Source organism: Neolamprologus multifasciatus, chromosome 18, assembly GCF_963576455.1.
Source record: "Neolamprologus multifasciatus chromosome 18, fNeoMul1.2, whole genome shotgun sequence".
Lineage (NCBI taxonomy): Eukaryota > Metazoa > Chordata > Actinopteri > Cichliformes > Cichlidae > Neolamprologus > Neolamprologus multifasciatus.
In genome coordinates, this window is record NC_140456.1 from 19,112,215 (window position 1) to 19,129,468 (window position 17,254).

Genomic DNA, 17,254 nt, shown 5'->3' on the forward strand with positions numbered 1-17,254 from the left:
GACAGGGAGGACACGAATTGGCGTTAATAATTTGCCCGATTATCAATGTGTTAATTTGCATCTACTTTACAATTATGGGCACATAATATGGTAACGATATTTTAGCAGTTCGATGATAAATGTATAACATTAATTATGGTGGGGGGTGGAAAATGGCTATTACACTTGATGCGCTTCAGGTGACTTACCTTGGTATGAATGACGACGTACTCAGAGTTTGGCGGCTTGAAAATACCCAAATCTTGCACCCAGCCGTTGGTAAATTGGATGTGCGCCTCCAGTGACTTGTAATTTCGGAACTGGTTCGATGTGTAGGCGCTTACTCCACAAACAAGATAGGCGAAGACATCGGGGTAGGACAGTGGCGGTAGGTCGTCTGGGTCTTTACTCCACTGCCGTATTTCGTACGGGTCCAGATTTGCGATGCACTCTATTTTTTTCAAGTAACGCTGCTTCGCCTCTGGACGCAATCGGTCTCTATACCGTCCGTTTTCTTTTGAGCTGCTTTTAAGCATGATTCTTGTCGTCGTCGTTCCAGCAAAGTGAATAGGGCTTTGGATTCGTAGACCCCGAAAATGGCGCTGCGCTCCCATAATGCATTGCGGCGTGACGTCAACTCCAAAGCCCTATAGGTTAATCAGAACAAAGACTTGAGTAGGGAAAAAGCTAACCTGGCAATCTTGCTATGCTAACAAAGTTATAAATCATGTGGTGGAGGGAATTATGTCCTGAACAGCAGCTCAGTCAACCGACTTCCAGAAGCCACAAGTCAGGGTTCTCCCACGTTCTCAGTGAGGACACAAAGCCAGTGTGTGTCAGTGGTGGTGTGATATGTTTGATCTGCCTTTATGCTAATCTGATCATCTGGGTATTTTTGTCTGATGATGTTGTTACTGTGTCATATTAGCCAACAACTGTGTCATACAGGTTTGCAGTGCCTTAGCCACAAAGCATGACAGACTACAACTTCAACAATATAAGCATACTATCTGCGACAGCCTTAGTATTGTCACTGGGATGGGCCTGATGTGATGTGGATAGTCCTCGCCATTTATTGTTTTAAGAATCCTAAACCTGTTTGTATGTCTTGTGTTTCATTTCTTTCGTGGCAAAATCACTTTAGGCTTCTATGGATCAGCATACAGGCCACATATCACTCAGCAGGTTTTGACATGCTTCTCGTTTTTCTGCTCTAGATGCATTGGAAGTTTTTGGTAGATGAATTGGGTCACCATCATTAACCACCATAAAAACAGTACATAAATTAGTATTTGAAAAATATATTTAGGCTCCAATCAAATATGACTCTATATTAGCTGTAAACTGCCAAGTGAGCATTTACCAACGAGCTGGCAAGTGGTTGCTGGAAGTCTTTGTGTAATCAATTGCTAAAACCGCAACCGCCTAGGCAGTGAACCCCTAGTAACCAGTGGCAGCCAGTGGGAAAAATGCTAAGTTGGTCTCACAGAGTTATTGCAAAACTTCAAGTTTTACTACTGCTCAGTGGTTAGTCAGGGAGCGGTTGCAGACAAGTTGTACCTTCAACGAGAGCTAGTGGTGATTGATGCAATCAGATAGCGAGTAATTAACAAGGAGGGTTTTTGTGCAGTTCTTTGCAACTAATACCTCCTGGCAACATATTAAATTTGGCAGGTTTTTCTGGTTGCCAGATACCTGCCAGCCTGAGTGAATGGGGATTTACATTATATTCCAGTTAAAGGGATTGAATTCAAAGTTTAGCACTAACCTTGATGGGAGTGCTGGACCGATCCAGGGCTGGTATTTAAACAGTAAATAAAGAAAGTACATATCACATTGATAATCACTAATGTGAACAGCCATGTAGAGCAGGTTTTTCTGCAAGACAACTTGCGTCAACAGTGAATTGAAACAACTAAGATTACAAGGTCAGTAGACGGACCACAATCTGTGTCAGAAATATTTGGCTTTTCAAACAGTGCTCTCAAGAGACGGGGACGAACTGCTCTACCTTTAAGATAAAGAAATCTAATCAGTTCTTTAATGCAAACTGTTCCTTAATATGTATGTTTTCTGCTTTAATACTGTTTGTAGTTAGTACCTGTCAAATGGCTTACACAATATTCATAATAGCTATGAGAGCAAAGCAGTTCAATAGTCCAGAGCAGCCTCCACTCCCAAATTCATTTCATCAAACAAAAATGGTTTTCAGTGTGAGAACCACCAAGAGGCTCCAGACTTAAAAAAGAAGGCTGAAGGTTGAATCGTTCATTTCCTCACATACTGTACAGGGGTTTTGTTTTCTTTTTTTGCACCTGTTAGTTTCTGCTTTTCTCATCAGGAAGTTTCAGAAAATTTTCGTAGCTTTTGCTAAACAGACTCTCTTTGTACTAAGAAACAAAGGCTCGTATTTTGGAAGAGTATTGGAAAGAAACATGCTGAGATTGCACATACAACCGAAATTTCAAAAAAGTTGGGATACTGTGTGAAACGTAAATCAAAAAGGTTAAACCGTGCATATGCATTTGGGTGGCAAACAAAACAGAAAACACGAGAACACTCACTGAAACCCTCAAGGCGAGGTAATCTGTTATGATGTGGGTATGCTGGACTACAACTGCTAGAGAGGCAATAAGGAGAGATGAATGGCTGAATAGCTGATGGATGAGTACATGGGTATTTCACCATTCCAAGCCACGTTTTCCTCCAAAAAAAACCCCCAAAAAAACCAAAAAAAAAACTGCAGCACGTTCTTGCAGAGGGGCTTTCTTCAAACATTTATAAGTTAGTTTACAAGGACAAATCTGAGAACAACTGATGTCACAAACTCTGAACAGCAGTTTTCAGTATTGATGCACCTTTTCAGATATGCAAACTGTTAATTTCATAGGCACTTATGCACCACCGTACCATCAGAGAGGCAGGCCTATGACCCGATTGCTCATAATAGGATGAATCCTCCCTCTCCCTTTAAGTCCAGAGAGGACGCAGTGTCCATGGTTTCCAAAACTGAATTTTAAATTTCAATTTGACCATGGGACAGTTTTTCTTCTTTACCTCAGTCCATTTAAAATAAGCTTTGGCCCAGAGAAAACAGCAGAATTTCCATGTCACATTTAAAGGTCTGTTACTGTTTGCTATGCCATTGGTGGATGGCACAGTGAAGTGTGGTCACAGACAGAGATTTCTGGATGAAACAGTGATTTCCAAGAGAGAAATGTGTCTGTTTTAATGCCTGAAGATCATGGGCATTCAGGATTGATTTTTGGCTTCATCCATTGCGCACAGAGATTTCTCCAGATTTTCCAAATCTATCGTGTACTATACTATGTACTTTAGATTATGAGATATTCAATTTTATTATTTAGATTAGATTTAGATTGTTCTGAAATTCAACTTTGATATTTTGAAATTCAATTCAGAGACAGAATAAGAAAGTAGTAACATTTGATAAGTTTCTATGCTCTATTGTGAATAACACTTAGATTAAGGTTTGCAGATCATTGCATTGTGTTTTATTTATATTTTACACGCCATCTCAACTTTTTGGAAGCACTATTGTCAAACTTAGAAAACATTCATGGATATTAAAACTCTTTTACATGTTGCATGACTTCTAATCAATGCACTTAGATAAAATCAGCCAATGCAGGTAATCCAATTCAACTTTCAAGGCTTCTCAGATACTAAATTAATGGGATTAATGGGGACATGTGATTTTTTAATTATGAAAGATTAGCAAATCTAAACACAGCAGTTCTAGGGTAAACAGCAGAAGCAGATGGCATTACACATTACAAAGAAATCTACCAGGCCTAATTGGCCAGTGCAGCGTGTTGCCGGTTGGCGTCATATGGCATTGTGGAAAAATTTAATCCAGTTAAACCTTTTTGTTCAATGACCCTGCATGTTTTCCCCAGAGGACTGTGAACTAGAGACTGGTCGCACCACCAGATTGATTTCAAAGAAATGAATGAAAGGGTTTTGTAAAGCTGGACTGAACATTGCTTCACTCACACGCTAAACGAGGTTACACAAGAGGACACAAAGAGAAGCACCATGCATGCTCACTGCATGCATATTAGAGGAGGCGTTATGCAGCACAGGATGTAACGTTTGCTCAGGGTTATTGGTACTTTTGTATGTGTAATGCCACTTGTTGCCACTGGAATCCAAACTAATGGTCACACATTTTACACAATCTCTCCTTCCAGCTAGAGAAGAAAACTAAAAACTGTTTAAGTCGACAAGACTATAAGTGATTGGTCTCAGTGTGGTGGGTCCATTATAGTAAACTACAAACCCACCTGCTCCGATTACAGACAACTTTTGGTACAGCTCTGTTACAAGACTGAACACTGGGCCAAAATCATGAGGAGAGTGAGACATGGGTTACAGCAAATGTTTTTGTAGACCAGATGTGGCCCAAAAGTCACAGTACACCTGACATCCGACTCACAGAGGAGCAGCTCTGGCTGAATTTAGGCAAACAGAAACTCCCTGAGTCAAGGGCAAGTACAGGTCCAGAAAAGAAATCAATTATAGAGTCAAACAATAAATGCTGTGTGAGTAAATATGTAAGAAAAAAAAAGTGTAGAGAACAAAACTTTGTATTGAGTTTGTACAGGAAGCCAACCGGCTGAACAAGCATGTGGCATCTCTGTACACGCGAAAATAGAATAGAAAAAGCTAAATATTATAATAGCATTCAGTGAAGCTCATTAAACTGATACAAACAGCTGCATCATACTACATTTAATTTACCAAGTTTTTTATATATATATATTTTTAAATTTCCATTACATTTTTATGTGCCATTAGATGAGTAGAAAAGAAAAAAAAACACTCAAGATAAAAAAGTTACTCAAAAGCAGGCTGAAAAAACATGTTCAGGTTTAGTGTACATGGTTCACTATTTGAGTTCTTACCGTGAGCAGCACAACTTGAAGTGTCAAGGATAAAGACCAGTACACCCACTCTGAACTCTGAAGCTAGGGATTGCCCTCCAGTGGTGAAAGGAGAGGGAGTTTCTCAGTAAATAGGGCAGAGCAATTATCCATACCTTACTGCAAGTATTCATACATCAAGAGAGAATATAATTATATAATTGCACCGTTTTAGCAAAGAGCATGATAAAACTATCTTTACAGATTTTTAAAAAATTAGTTTTGTTAATCAGATATTTAACAGTGCAGTTTTGTTTGGTGTCCCAACGGCAACAAAAGTTAGTGAAGTTCTGGGTTTTTGTTTGCTGTAATTGAAAACATAAATAATGTGGTATGGCTCATTGCACACATCTGGATTTCCTCTGGCTGAATTGGGGGAAAACATTAAAGAAGTCACCCAGAAGTCACCAAAGACTTTAAAGCTCCACACAAAATAAAAGACACATTCTTCCCCGGTATCATACAGTACGTCTGAAAAGCAAATACCTTGACTTAGATTCACTTTTCTTCCTCTTCAGCGTTTTCACATCTTCTTCTGGATCCCTAAAGACAGTTTTCACAATAGCATACCAAAAAGAGGTCATTACTAAAGCTCCACCAGTCCTTTTGAACTCTAATAGTGGCATTTTTGTAAAGGTTTTATTGTCTGCTTTTTATTCTTTTCTATCTTAAAACTTGTCATTTAATCACTTTCCATCCACGCAATGCTGCTTAAAAGACACTCAGGTAAGCACACACTGCTGCCCTCCAGCCGAACAATGTGTCCCAGGTTCCCTGTCGTACCGTGGGAACTGTCCCTGTGGAGAGCACTACATTGTGGCAAAGAAATTGTCAAGAGGGACAGTGGGATAAAACAGGAGCTGTTCTTCGGCGTGGACCCAATTCATTTAGCTGACACACAGTGTCCTGTTCGTGTAACATCACCCGTCTCGACCTGAACTGGGCTGGAATGGAAGCATCTGATTGTTCCTCTCTGGGGTGCAACCGCAACTACAGACTGAAGGCACTATTATTCAAACCTCTCTGCTATGCTGACATTTAGCTGAGTCATCTCAATTAAAGCCTGACACAAAAGACAACAAATAGCCTCTTTATGTTTCCAAGATTGGGTGGAAATCTCTTGAATCGTTGACAATGGCACCTGTTTTCTGTGAATGCATTTAGCAGGATGTTATATAATGTATATATGGGGTCAAGCTCAATTTAACTTTTCCTTTTATTGGAACTGCTTGTCATTATTAGCAGGTTGTGATTGTAATTAATTTTTAGACGTTGTAACAAAAAAGAAGAGGAAAAGGTGTGTCAGTGAAAAGGTAGCTTGCTGTTATATACAGCTTTTTGCTTTTTCAGTATATATAAGTATAAGAAAAGGAAAAAGGCTCACAATACAACAGGCACTTGACACTTTGAGAATTAATAATTCAAAAAATCAAAAGATCAAAAAATTGTAAAAAAGTTAGTAAAATGTTCCTTTGCAACATTATTACAAATGACACAGTAATTTAAAATTACTATGCTGCTTTTAATGTGACAATCCATCTTTTTTATTTGTTTTTCTATGTGATGTGAAACAATTTGGGACAACCCTAAAAACTGAAGGCATCTGCTTTGTCACAGTAGAGACGGAAAGAGCACAAAATCCTCACATTTAAAAACTAAAAACTGAGATGTTTTAATTTTGCTGTTAAATGTACTTTTTCTTTCTTTCTTTTAACAATCACACTTTTCCAGTTAAAATCTAATCATTTAAGTCTATATAATATAATTTCAGGCCTGAGCGCATATGAGGAGTTTTGTTTTAAACTTGTTTTAAAATTTCAGATAAAACCCCCCACAAACTTTCACTGCAGTTTGACTCCTGAGTTAACTTGGACCTTAACTGCTGGTGTGCACCCTACTCTACTAGGGTCAACGGGAGGTTAATTAAACAGCATGAAAAGGTGCCAACAGCCACGCAGGAAATTAAATAAGCGACTTTGCTCTTTGAGCTTCGGACTAAGCTTTACCTGCAGGAGCACTGAACACAGATGTCCTGCAGAATTTATAATGAGCTTGTGGTGCAGAGAGGTACACGTTCTTCTATCAAAAATGCTTTGAAATCAGTCGATACCTGGTAATCATATTATTGCTCGGAAACACTGGATGCAAATCCATACACACTTTGTTTCCCTCTCAGATGTATCTTTGATTTCATGACTGTTACACAAAGCAGCCAGTAAATGTTGTCAATAAATGTCCAAAGCCATCATAAGACAAAGACCCAACCAGTTCTGACACCATGAAATTCAGCTCGGAAGCCGATTGTTTGAGACTGTATGATAATTGGGGTTGGCCTTGTTTGCTATTTATGTAAGAGGGGCTTGTTTATTCATCATGAGTTCAGCTTGTACAAAAGCCCCATCAGATCTCAATGGCTTCATTATGGTGTGAGTGGCTAAAACCTCTTTCAAACTTCAAACATAAGGAGCCTCCCGCTCAGGCAAACCGGCCCGATGATCTGCAGAAACTGAAATGTAATCATTCTGCAAAGGCTAAAGCGGAACAGTGAGGAAATTTGAATAACATGAGCCCTGCTGTCTATTACTGTAACCCACAGTGTTATGCAAGCTCTATTCTCCTTTACATTTGATCATCAGCCTGGGGAACACATGAGCACATTGTGTTCCTAGTGCAGTGAGGGCAAAAAATAGTTTCATCTGCAGCCATAGCACCACAGAAATGTACAAACAACTGGCTGAGGACTTGTTTCATTTCCACTGACCTGTTAGCAGAGCTTCCATGTGTTGTATGACTCCAAAGAGAAAAGGGCCACACACACAGCTGGGTCATTGTTCTGAATGGAGGGGGCCCAGAGTGTGCAAAGCCTCTTTGGGAGCGTATGGCCATAAGCCTCTTTGACTGTACTCTCTGCACTGGCAGACTGTGAACCAGGTGGAGTACAAGCATCACTGTAAATAAACTGCAGGTTTAAACCCTGCAGAAAAGGTTCAGTACACATTCCAGCACAGGCTCAATATACTATTTTATTTTAAGTTTTATTGTTAAGCTGTGCATGAGAAGCTAATGCACATCCCCAATGATGACGTGAAAGGTGATGGGGATTATCTTGGTGAGGAAATTGGACAGGTGCTCTTCCCCTGGCCTGACTCCCTGAGCACACTGCTCTCCCAAAAGGCCAATTCCATCCTGTTTTACTCTGCAGATCATACTGGTTCCCAGTAGAGTCAGCCATGCCAGAAAAGAACATAATCCTCATGCAATGAGCTGCTCTGCAATCACTTTGTTCTTATTATTAGGGTTTCTTTGCACCAACAACGACAATGAAGCTCTGGCAAAGCTGAAATGTGCTGGTATATCAAGTCACACTGTAATGTTTTAGCTTATGGTCTATGACAGGAGCCACGGACGTAGGGGAGAAATGACAGAGGCCATTCATTGCATGCTTCTGTGAATGCAGTGTCTCTTTACGGCTTCTTGATTAAGCTGATCTCACCATCATGCTGGCTGTGTCACATGGCTTGCCATATGCCAATCACCGGGTAAGTGACACGGACACCGGGCACAGTAATCCTGGCAGCCCTCAAAGCCCTTTGAGCTCAGCTGAGAGGGAAAGTGCTCAGCCCCAAGTTATGTGAGAGGCACACACAAGGTTAAGAAAATGTTGAGGGGGATTTATCTACACATTCGGTAAATCGCCTATACACTCTGTTTCAAAGTCACAGTTTAAATCTCATCCATAACTTAACTTTGATTTTTTTTAATTATAACACAATGATTACATTGATTGCACTGGTTGGATTTTCTCTTGATTAGTATTTCTATTTTCAGGTGTTTTAGTTTAGCTATCTAGGCTCTGCAGCTCTGCACAGGGTTCCAGTTTACATTCAGTGCTTTGTTCATCCTGCCCCTCCTGTGTCTTGTCAACTCCTTTTCATTGTGTCTTGTATTTTGTCAATTCCTGTTTTATTTTTTTAGTCTTTGTCTTATGTGCGTTTTGTTTAGTTTTGCTTCCCTTGTCTTGTCTTGTCTTCCTTGATTCTTGCCAGCTGTTTCTCAACCTGCTTCCCATACTTGTTATCCCATATGTGTCTGCATCTCTGTTAGTGTACTCCCAGTCAGTGTGTTTTTCTTAGGTTTCAGTCCATTTTGTTTAATCCATGAGCTGTCAGCAAATGAAGCTGAGGGATTTTTTCGAATTAGTCCTGTTTTTAGGTCCTAACCTGCCTGCTGCATGACAAAGCATCACATCAGTTGTTTATGATGTATTCAACATTTTTTGGAGCATTGGAGAGAGCAGTTGTTTCCATTCATGTTGCCCTGCTTTCATTTGTGTGGCTCTCTACACATGCGAACAGATACGTCAGGAGGCCAGTGAAGGTTCAGCCTTTACTGAGCCCTACCATCTAAACTGAGATGATGCAATGGAAAAATCATCCATCCTCTTATCAATGAAATGTCACATGGGTTTGAAATATCGACGTGGAGGATGCTTGAAATTTTAGGGGATAAGTGAGCAGCTTCCATTAAAAAAAATAAGAATGTTGCCACTTTACTTTGTTGTGTAATCAGAAGCAGGTAAAACTGCAATTCTTATTTACCGAAGCTTTTATGTAAACGTCTTTATCGCAGCATTTGTGCTTTATATCATATTGAACACTTCATTTCAAATTATATATTTAATAATCAGTGTTGGGTAGGTTACTTTTAAAATATATTCCACCACAGATTACAGAATACATGGACCAAAATGTAGTTTGTAACATATTCTGTTAAGTTACTCAATGAGAGTAACGTATTCTAAATACTCTGGGTTACTTGATATATTGTCATGCTTTTTACAACATGAATGTACTATTGCTGCATGATTTATTACTATTACTGAAGGTTACTCCCTACTGAGCTAGCATTGTTAGCTGGCGTTAGCTGAGGTCAGTTCATAGACCGCAGACTTGATGGATAGCATTAACAACCTGCTCGCTGCAAATAATCATGTGCAGTTCTGAAAGATTTACCAACTAGATTTTTAAATCTTAATATAATATGAGTAACAGTAGGGTGGACATTAGGTAATGCTGCACTTTTTGCAGTGATCTTGTACAGAAAACTATTTCTGTATCAGTAATATGTTTTCTTTCTGTCTCCTTTCAGAAAGAACATGATCATTTGCAGCTAGCAGGTTGTAACGCAGCCTTCAGTAATAGTAATAAATCACACAGCAATAGTAAATTTAAAATACTGAAGTGGCACATAACCCAGATGTTTTTTGTTTTTTTAAAAAGAACTCACTTTCAGATGTTTCTTTAGGTTGGAGGTGGATGCTATATTCCGTTACTCCCCAACACTGTCAACAATGTAATTCATTATTATCGTTGTTATATTATGTCCTTTAACTCCCTGAAAAGCCTTCAGTTGATCCAAACTACTGCAGCAAGAATACTGACAGGGACTAGAAAGAGAGAGGATATTTCACCTCTTTTGGCTTCTCTTCATCGGCTCTCTGTTAAATCCAGAATCAAATTCAAAATCCTGCTCCTCACACGTCTTGTATAATCAGGCCCCATCTTATCTTAATGACTTTATAGTACCGTATCACCCCATTAGAGCTCCTCCCTTTCAGACTGTGGGCTTACTTGTGGTTACTAGAATATTTAAAAGTGGAATGATTGTTGGGGTTTTCCTGTGTTTTATATTTATTATTGTAGGGTCTTTACCTTACAATATAAAGCACCTTGAGGCAAAACAAAACAGCGAAAGTAGGTGCAATCTCAACATCTCTCAAGATCACTCACAACAGTCATAAAAAAATCCAAAAGTCTCCATGATAGGGAGGGGATATCCAATCATTTTCTGGATGGTATTGTTAGCACTGTGGAGCTGATTTTTCTGTACAGCTGTTATTATTTGAGAAACATCTTGTTTACATATATTTTTATGTGAAATATTGGCATGAATATTGATTTTTTTAATTGTTTTTCTATCAATTTTACATGGAAACATCTTGGTATTGTATGGGACACTAGTCGTTGCATTAAATTTTCCACTTGAATCAGTGAGAGAAGTTCTTAAACCTTCAGTGGACTGAAGGTTTAAGAATGTAAACTTTAAGAAATGTGCTTTTTTAAGGTGGAATTGAGCATCTTTTATTTTTAAAACTTTTTTCCTGAGCAGTCAGTGAGGTATGTTGCCTTCATGCTACATTGCAAATATTAATTCATAAGTAAAGACAAATCCAAAAAGAAAGCATTCGCTTAGACGGGGAAACATGATCACACACAAGAATGATTGGTGATAAGAGACAGGTGGGAAGCACACACAGGTGAAAGCAATGAATAGCAGGTTAAGATAATCAATGAATACAAAGGCCAATAGTAAAAAGAACTTGAAATGAGAGAAAATAACTTTTAATGTAAAACAGGAAGTAATCAAAAGATAGCTAACTATAGTGTAGTGGTTTACAGATTCGTCTAACAAGTCAAGGATCCCATTTTGATAGTAAACAGAAAAAAGAGAATGATTTCAAACCTAGAATGTCAAGCACTTGCTACAGAAAATTTTTTTGATGTTTGTTGGTTGGAACCAAACCAGCAAAGATTAAGAGTGTGCTGTTGTTTGCTAACAAATTAGCAAGTATGAGCGCTAAAGGGGCAGAAAGGTGGACCATGGCAGAAATTGAGCATATGCAGCATGAAAAAGCTGCTCATTCTGTAATTAAATGTAAATATAACACTAAACCCTATTCTAAACCCACTGCTCTGAGTCAGTCCTAGCTAACAATAACATTTGAATGCCTATCCTGTAAGACATAAGGTATAGTCTACCAGGTCATCCTCTCATTTGAAGCTGGCTTTCTCGTGCTGATATATTTTTAACAGTACAAACTTGGGAGGCAAAAGTCCGCCACCTCCATTGTCCTAACAGCATCAGACTTCTAAGTAAGCACTATGTGCACATGTTGAAAGCAGCCTGAATTCATGAGTCAGCTGTGATGATGCCATGAGTCAGGGCAAATGAAGGAAACAGCTGCTTCCCTGTGTCACCCGACTGTTCTTTTTTTTTCCCCACTGTGCAGCAGAAAATTTGACCACCATCTATTGGTCTTGTGAAGCTGTAAGCACTCGACGTCTGCACTGACTTCATTCACACATGGAAAACCACAAGCTGCACTATTTAGAAGACAACTGTTTTTTTCAGTTCTGAAATATGTGCTGGACAAATGCAAGATCAAAATGTTGTTTCCTTACACAATGTGCAACCAGAATAAACCAACAATAAAATAAAGTGCTATGAGGATATGAGATACAGACACAAAATTAAATATGAGGCATCAAGGAAGATAAATTCATGAAGACAGAAAAAAAAGTGCTGGGTTTGAACTCTGATGACAGTATTTTTTTTTTTGGTTCATTGTTTGGACACCCTATAGTGACTGGTTTCTAATTTCATGGGATTTCTTCATCCCTTCATTCCCGCATCTTATACACGTGCTTGTGAATCACAGGTAATCGGAAGAGAGAGGGAAGTTGCTTTGTTTGTTTGTTTTACGTGACTATCTACCACTATCTTGCACTGAAAGCATATTTGAACAGGGACAGCATTGATTTCATTGCCTGCTGTTCAGTTTTGAACATATTAACTATCAAGGTCATTTCTCCTTCTACTCCATGTTATTTGTGCTCCATTGTGATTGTGATATTAAAATCTATGCAAAAAAAAGTATCGTTCCAATTTGTGCTTCCTTTTAAGATTCATAACTCTGCACTAACAAAACAACTAGTGTGAGCAAAACATTAGCAAAGCAGTCGCTCTAATTGTGTCTGGATACAAAACTTAAAATATTCGGGTAAAGAACATTTGGTAACTGAGAATTTTGGCAGCCAATGATTTTAGCTAGAGTCTAATATTAACTACTAATATGCTTAAGGTGACTATGTTATTATCTTGGGCATATATTGTACTCATAAACCAGTAGCATTCTATGAGGGCAATCAGTGCAGGCAGTGCTTGTCCAAAGAAAACTAAAAATAGTTATCAATTAAAAGAACTCTAGTTGTCCTTGTATGTCCAACAGAATTGTCATTAAGCTTCTCATGGTTTTGCGCTCATTCTTTAAATTGCTGCCATCTTTTTGTCACAGTTGCCTTTTGTCTCTGAAAGCAAGCTTGACTCCACTTCCTCTGAAATCTGTAGTTTGTATCATTTTTAACGTGTGCCTGCGTCCTGTTGACGAGGTCTGGATCTGGGTAAGCTGAAAAGCCAGCAACTTTGCAGTTTTAGCAAGTAAACAATGTGTGTTAATTTTCATCTAAAATATAATTTTCCATTTACTAGTCAACTTAGCCAGCATGTGTGTAGAGGAGTTTTTGTAAGTTCTTTAGCCCATTAGTGAGGAAAACCTTGATGATGAAGGAGGACACCAAATCCTAGCATGTGCGGCTTAATGAAACAGGCAAGTTGCACCAGACTGGACTAACAATTTCAGGTTACAATTCATGACCCCTGTAATCTCGTTGACTAGCAACTTGTAAGTCTCACAGTAATTCATATTCTTCTTTATCATCTATTTTAACTCAAAAAAGGATGATAATCTACGAAATAAACATTATGTTGTATTTGCTAAGATACTGGTGATTATGATTTCTGTCTCAAGGCTTTTATAGGATGTGCTTAATCATATTTCGTGCGTTAAAAATATTTTTCAGATTTGCCAATTTTTAATGCAGCTCTTCACAATGGCCACATCATTTCACTGGACTTTTTTTTTTTTCAACCAAACTCGATTTTTCGCATTCAAATAAATTGAGCTGACCAATCAGATCACTGCATTAGGCAACAAGCACACTAATAACTCAAAACGCTTAACTGGAATTGTACATATAATAATAAAAACAATCTTATTTAACCTCAGACACGCTGCTCCACGTCAGTTGGCTCTCTAAAATGGCAAAAACAGCTCAAACTGTCCCACTGACCTAAAATATGTATGTGTGGTCGTGATACAACTACAACTCGCCGAACCCAGAATATCCATATCTCCCTTTTCTTGTTTAGAAACATGGTGACCAGCACCTCATGGCTTAATGTTGACTTCATTTTTTCCCCACAGTCCGTTTTTTCAGGATGAATTTGCTGCATAAATGCAACACATTTGGTGTAAATATATTTTTCACGTTATGTTTGCATCCAGAAAATTCTTAATTTAATGTTATTTTATTCACAAAGTGTTCAGTGTGTAACAGCCTTTTAGAGCAGATCTTATGAATTGTTTAATCAGGACAAACAGGTGTAAATAATGGCTATTTAATTAGGGTGTGCAGCATTTGTGTTTCTGTGTTTTCATTGTGGCTCAATGACAAGGCTTCACTGAATTACCTGCATTGAACAGTCGTTGTTAACGTGATTAGTGACACCTGTGCTTCCCTCTATAAATGCCTCAAAATATCTGCTGTAAGGTCTTTCATAGTCACTGCCATTGAGCACCTGTCCACCAGGTGCATGGTCACCTGACACATTTATCTTATCACCTGTTCCAGTTTTCTAATAATCCACACCTGCTTCTCATTATCGCATCAGTCCATTAATGGACCAGCTGCTTTCCTCTTACCCACGTTTGAACTTGAACTTGATCCGTTCTCTAAGCCTTTGTTTTTGTGGGCAAGAGCATCTTTTTCCATTTTAAAATTAACTGATCTCATCCTGCCTTCCTGGGCGGTCTGCATTTGGCTGTTAAACCTGGGCTAAAATGTAGGCCACCCTAACAATATGGTCATTTAAAACAGTGAAATGTATTAATTGATAATTTAGTTGAGTATATTCATTCTTTTCCACAATTTTAAAAAAAACACTGAAAAAAAGCTAAACTAATGTAAATAAATCCAAGAGAAAAATCAAGAACTTAAAAAAAGAATAAGTAGTTCGTCATTTTGTCTTATTTCTTTTTCGTCTCTAAGTTCAAGGCCGGAGCTGGACTTCTTTTCAGTATGCGTTAGATGTCTTGTCCTGCAATGTCCTGGACACGTCAGCTGTCCATCATAGGTTGTTTTGGATGACAGATTTAAAGGTGACTCACCAGCAGCTTACTTAATGATGTGGCAGATGTAAGGTTGCTTTGTAGCTGTAGGTTGTTTCACTGAACAGTGCCCAGAGAGCACATATGTAATAGATTGTAGTGCACACAGATACACACCACAAGCTGACCAAGGAGTTACAGCTATGGGGGGAGGGGAGGAGATTATGTTTTATTATACATACCATCACTAGCTGTAATCCACTTTAACAGGGCTTTGCTTGCTGACATGCTTTAGATAGGGCACGCAACTGAAAGACAGAAACTATCCACTCAAACTCATGCCTAAAATGAACATTGTTAACTTGTTAAACTTTAGCCCATGCGTCAGTTATGACCACACAAAAATGACCGTGTGGATTTTGAAGCTGAATCATCAACAGTGTAACTATGGGAATGAACAAACGAGAAGTAAAACAGTTTAACAGAAGCAGAAAAGCTTCTCTTTCTCCAACCACTTACTCTCTGTTCTTTTAATCAGCCAGTGACTGATCTTACTGACTTTTTATTACAATGATAATAATGATAAGGAGTTGAACTCCCAAAGATGGAATCTTAGGTACATCTTAGGCCTCTGCAGGGTTCTTGTCTATATCAGATGTTGAGATGTTATACAACTAACTAGCAGTGAGCTAAAAGGACACATTCTTTGGATTTATCCACTTGTATCACCTTATAAAAGCATCATATTGTGTTTGATTTCATGACAGTAGCATTTTATTTATATTAGCAAGTGCTGAATTATGCACGACACATACTGATCGCTTCACGTTGCTTAGCAACCACCTAACAATGGGGTAACATGGCCTGTTTTTTAACCTTTATGCATCTACAACACCTTATAACTCCTATAGTTTTAATTTCAGAGCAAAAACATCTCATTTATGGATGAAAAAAATGTAATATACATTTCTATCAGCCACTTAGTTACCATGTGAACCACATCTTTTCTCAACAGTGTAGGAACTGGGCATGCAGTATTCATACTAATATATCAGTGTTTCAGAGTGTCAGGAGGGTTTTGCATAATTATGGGAAATATGTGACGAGATCAGCATAATCGCTGTCGACAGACTCATGTTTTAATAGTTTAAAAATACCTGTTTATGCTATTTTCATTAAGTCCCTGGAGAAATGAACCAAGGCTGCATAACTTCACACATCTCAGTGGCTACGTAACTGGCTTTGAAATCAACTGTGATCTTGTGAAGCTGACATGTGAATACTTTGAAGCAGCTATGGTTGACATTAGTTTATCATTCCCACTTAGAGTCAATATTTATAGTCTGTTCGCAGTGTTATACTATCAGTATCACGCTCTTGGTAATCAGTTGCTTTGTGAACAGTCAGTTCCAATAAAACAGAACAGCGTTTTTTGGAAGGACAGAGTGGTCGCATGAGCAAAGGAAGCCACGTAAATCATATTTACTTTTACAAACTTGCCAAGTAAAGATCCAAATGAGGCCAAGTACCTGGTAAAAGACTGTAATTAAATTAAAACTGAGAACACACTGATGCCTCAAATATTTGCTTTAAAGTTGCCGGCCACCAGCTGCTTGGTTGGAACAAGTAGATGAACAAACCTTAGTCTGGGTTGTGAGGGTATCTCAACAAGATCTTGTGATAGATCCAGAGGAACAACCGAATGGAGGGAGGGCAGTAGGGACAATACTGAGGCTGTCCCCTGTAGCCCTCATACCACATAAAGATCTGATTATTCCCTCCTTTTGGCTGGCTTTGCAGAGTGGACAGACAGTGGACTCTGTATATTTTTTCCCCTCTGTTGAGCAGTGTGGACTCTCCTCCAGCCAGTGCCCAGCAATTTAAGGGAAGCTGTTGTTTTGGAGAGCCACTGTGGGAAAGTCATTAAAGTGTAAAGCATCTCTCTTTTATTTCTTTCTAAAGGAGTCCTGGAAGAGGCTTCCACTAAGGCGGTGGATGGTAATGAGTGCTGACACAGATCGGCCACCCCCACAGTGCCGTGTGTGCCGATAGCCGCTGCCATGGCAAACGGATTCTCTGCAAGAAAAACCAGCCTGCCGGACGCTCACTGAAAATGGCTTCAACTCCTCCACAGGTGGCCAGTGTCTACATATACCAGCAAGCTACTAAATCAGGCCTTTTGTTCCTCTAGGAAAGTGCCTTTGACTCGCTGAGGTGGTGGTTGTTGGTCAGTACTGTGCCATGTGCTCCAAAGATCAGCTTGTCAGTATTTATTTAAAGATGATCAAGAGAATATCTGATACCCAAAACATGAGTCTCCCCC

General features: G+C 38.9%; 1 protein-coding gene across 1 annotated transcript in view; it reads right to left on the reverse strand.

Annotated features, from left to right (window-relative positions):
- LOC146497739 (uncharacterized) overlaps nt 1-17,254 on the reverse strand; it is a 19,406-nt gene extending 2,152 nt beyond the window's left edge. Inside the window, exon 1 of the mRNA XM_085139498.1 lies at nt 189-17,254. Coding sequence (XP_084995624.1) covers nt 189-593 — 405 coding nt within the window. The 5' untranslated portion in view covers nt 594-17,254. The remainder of the gene's footprint in view (nt 1-188) is intronic.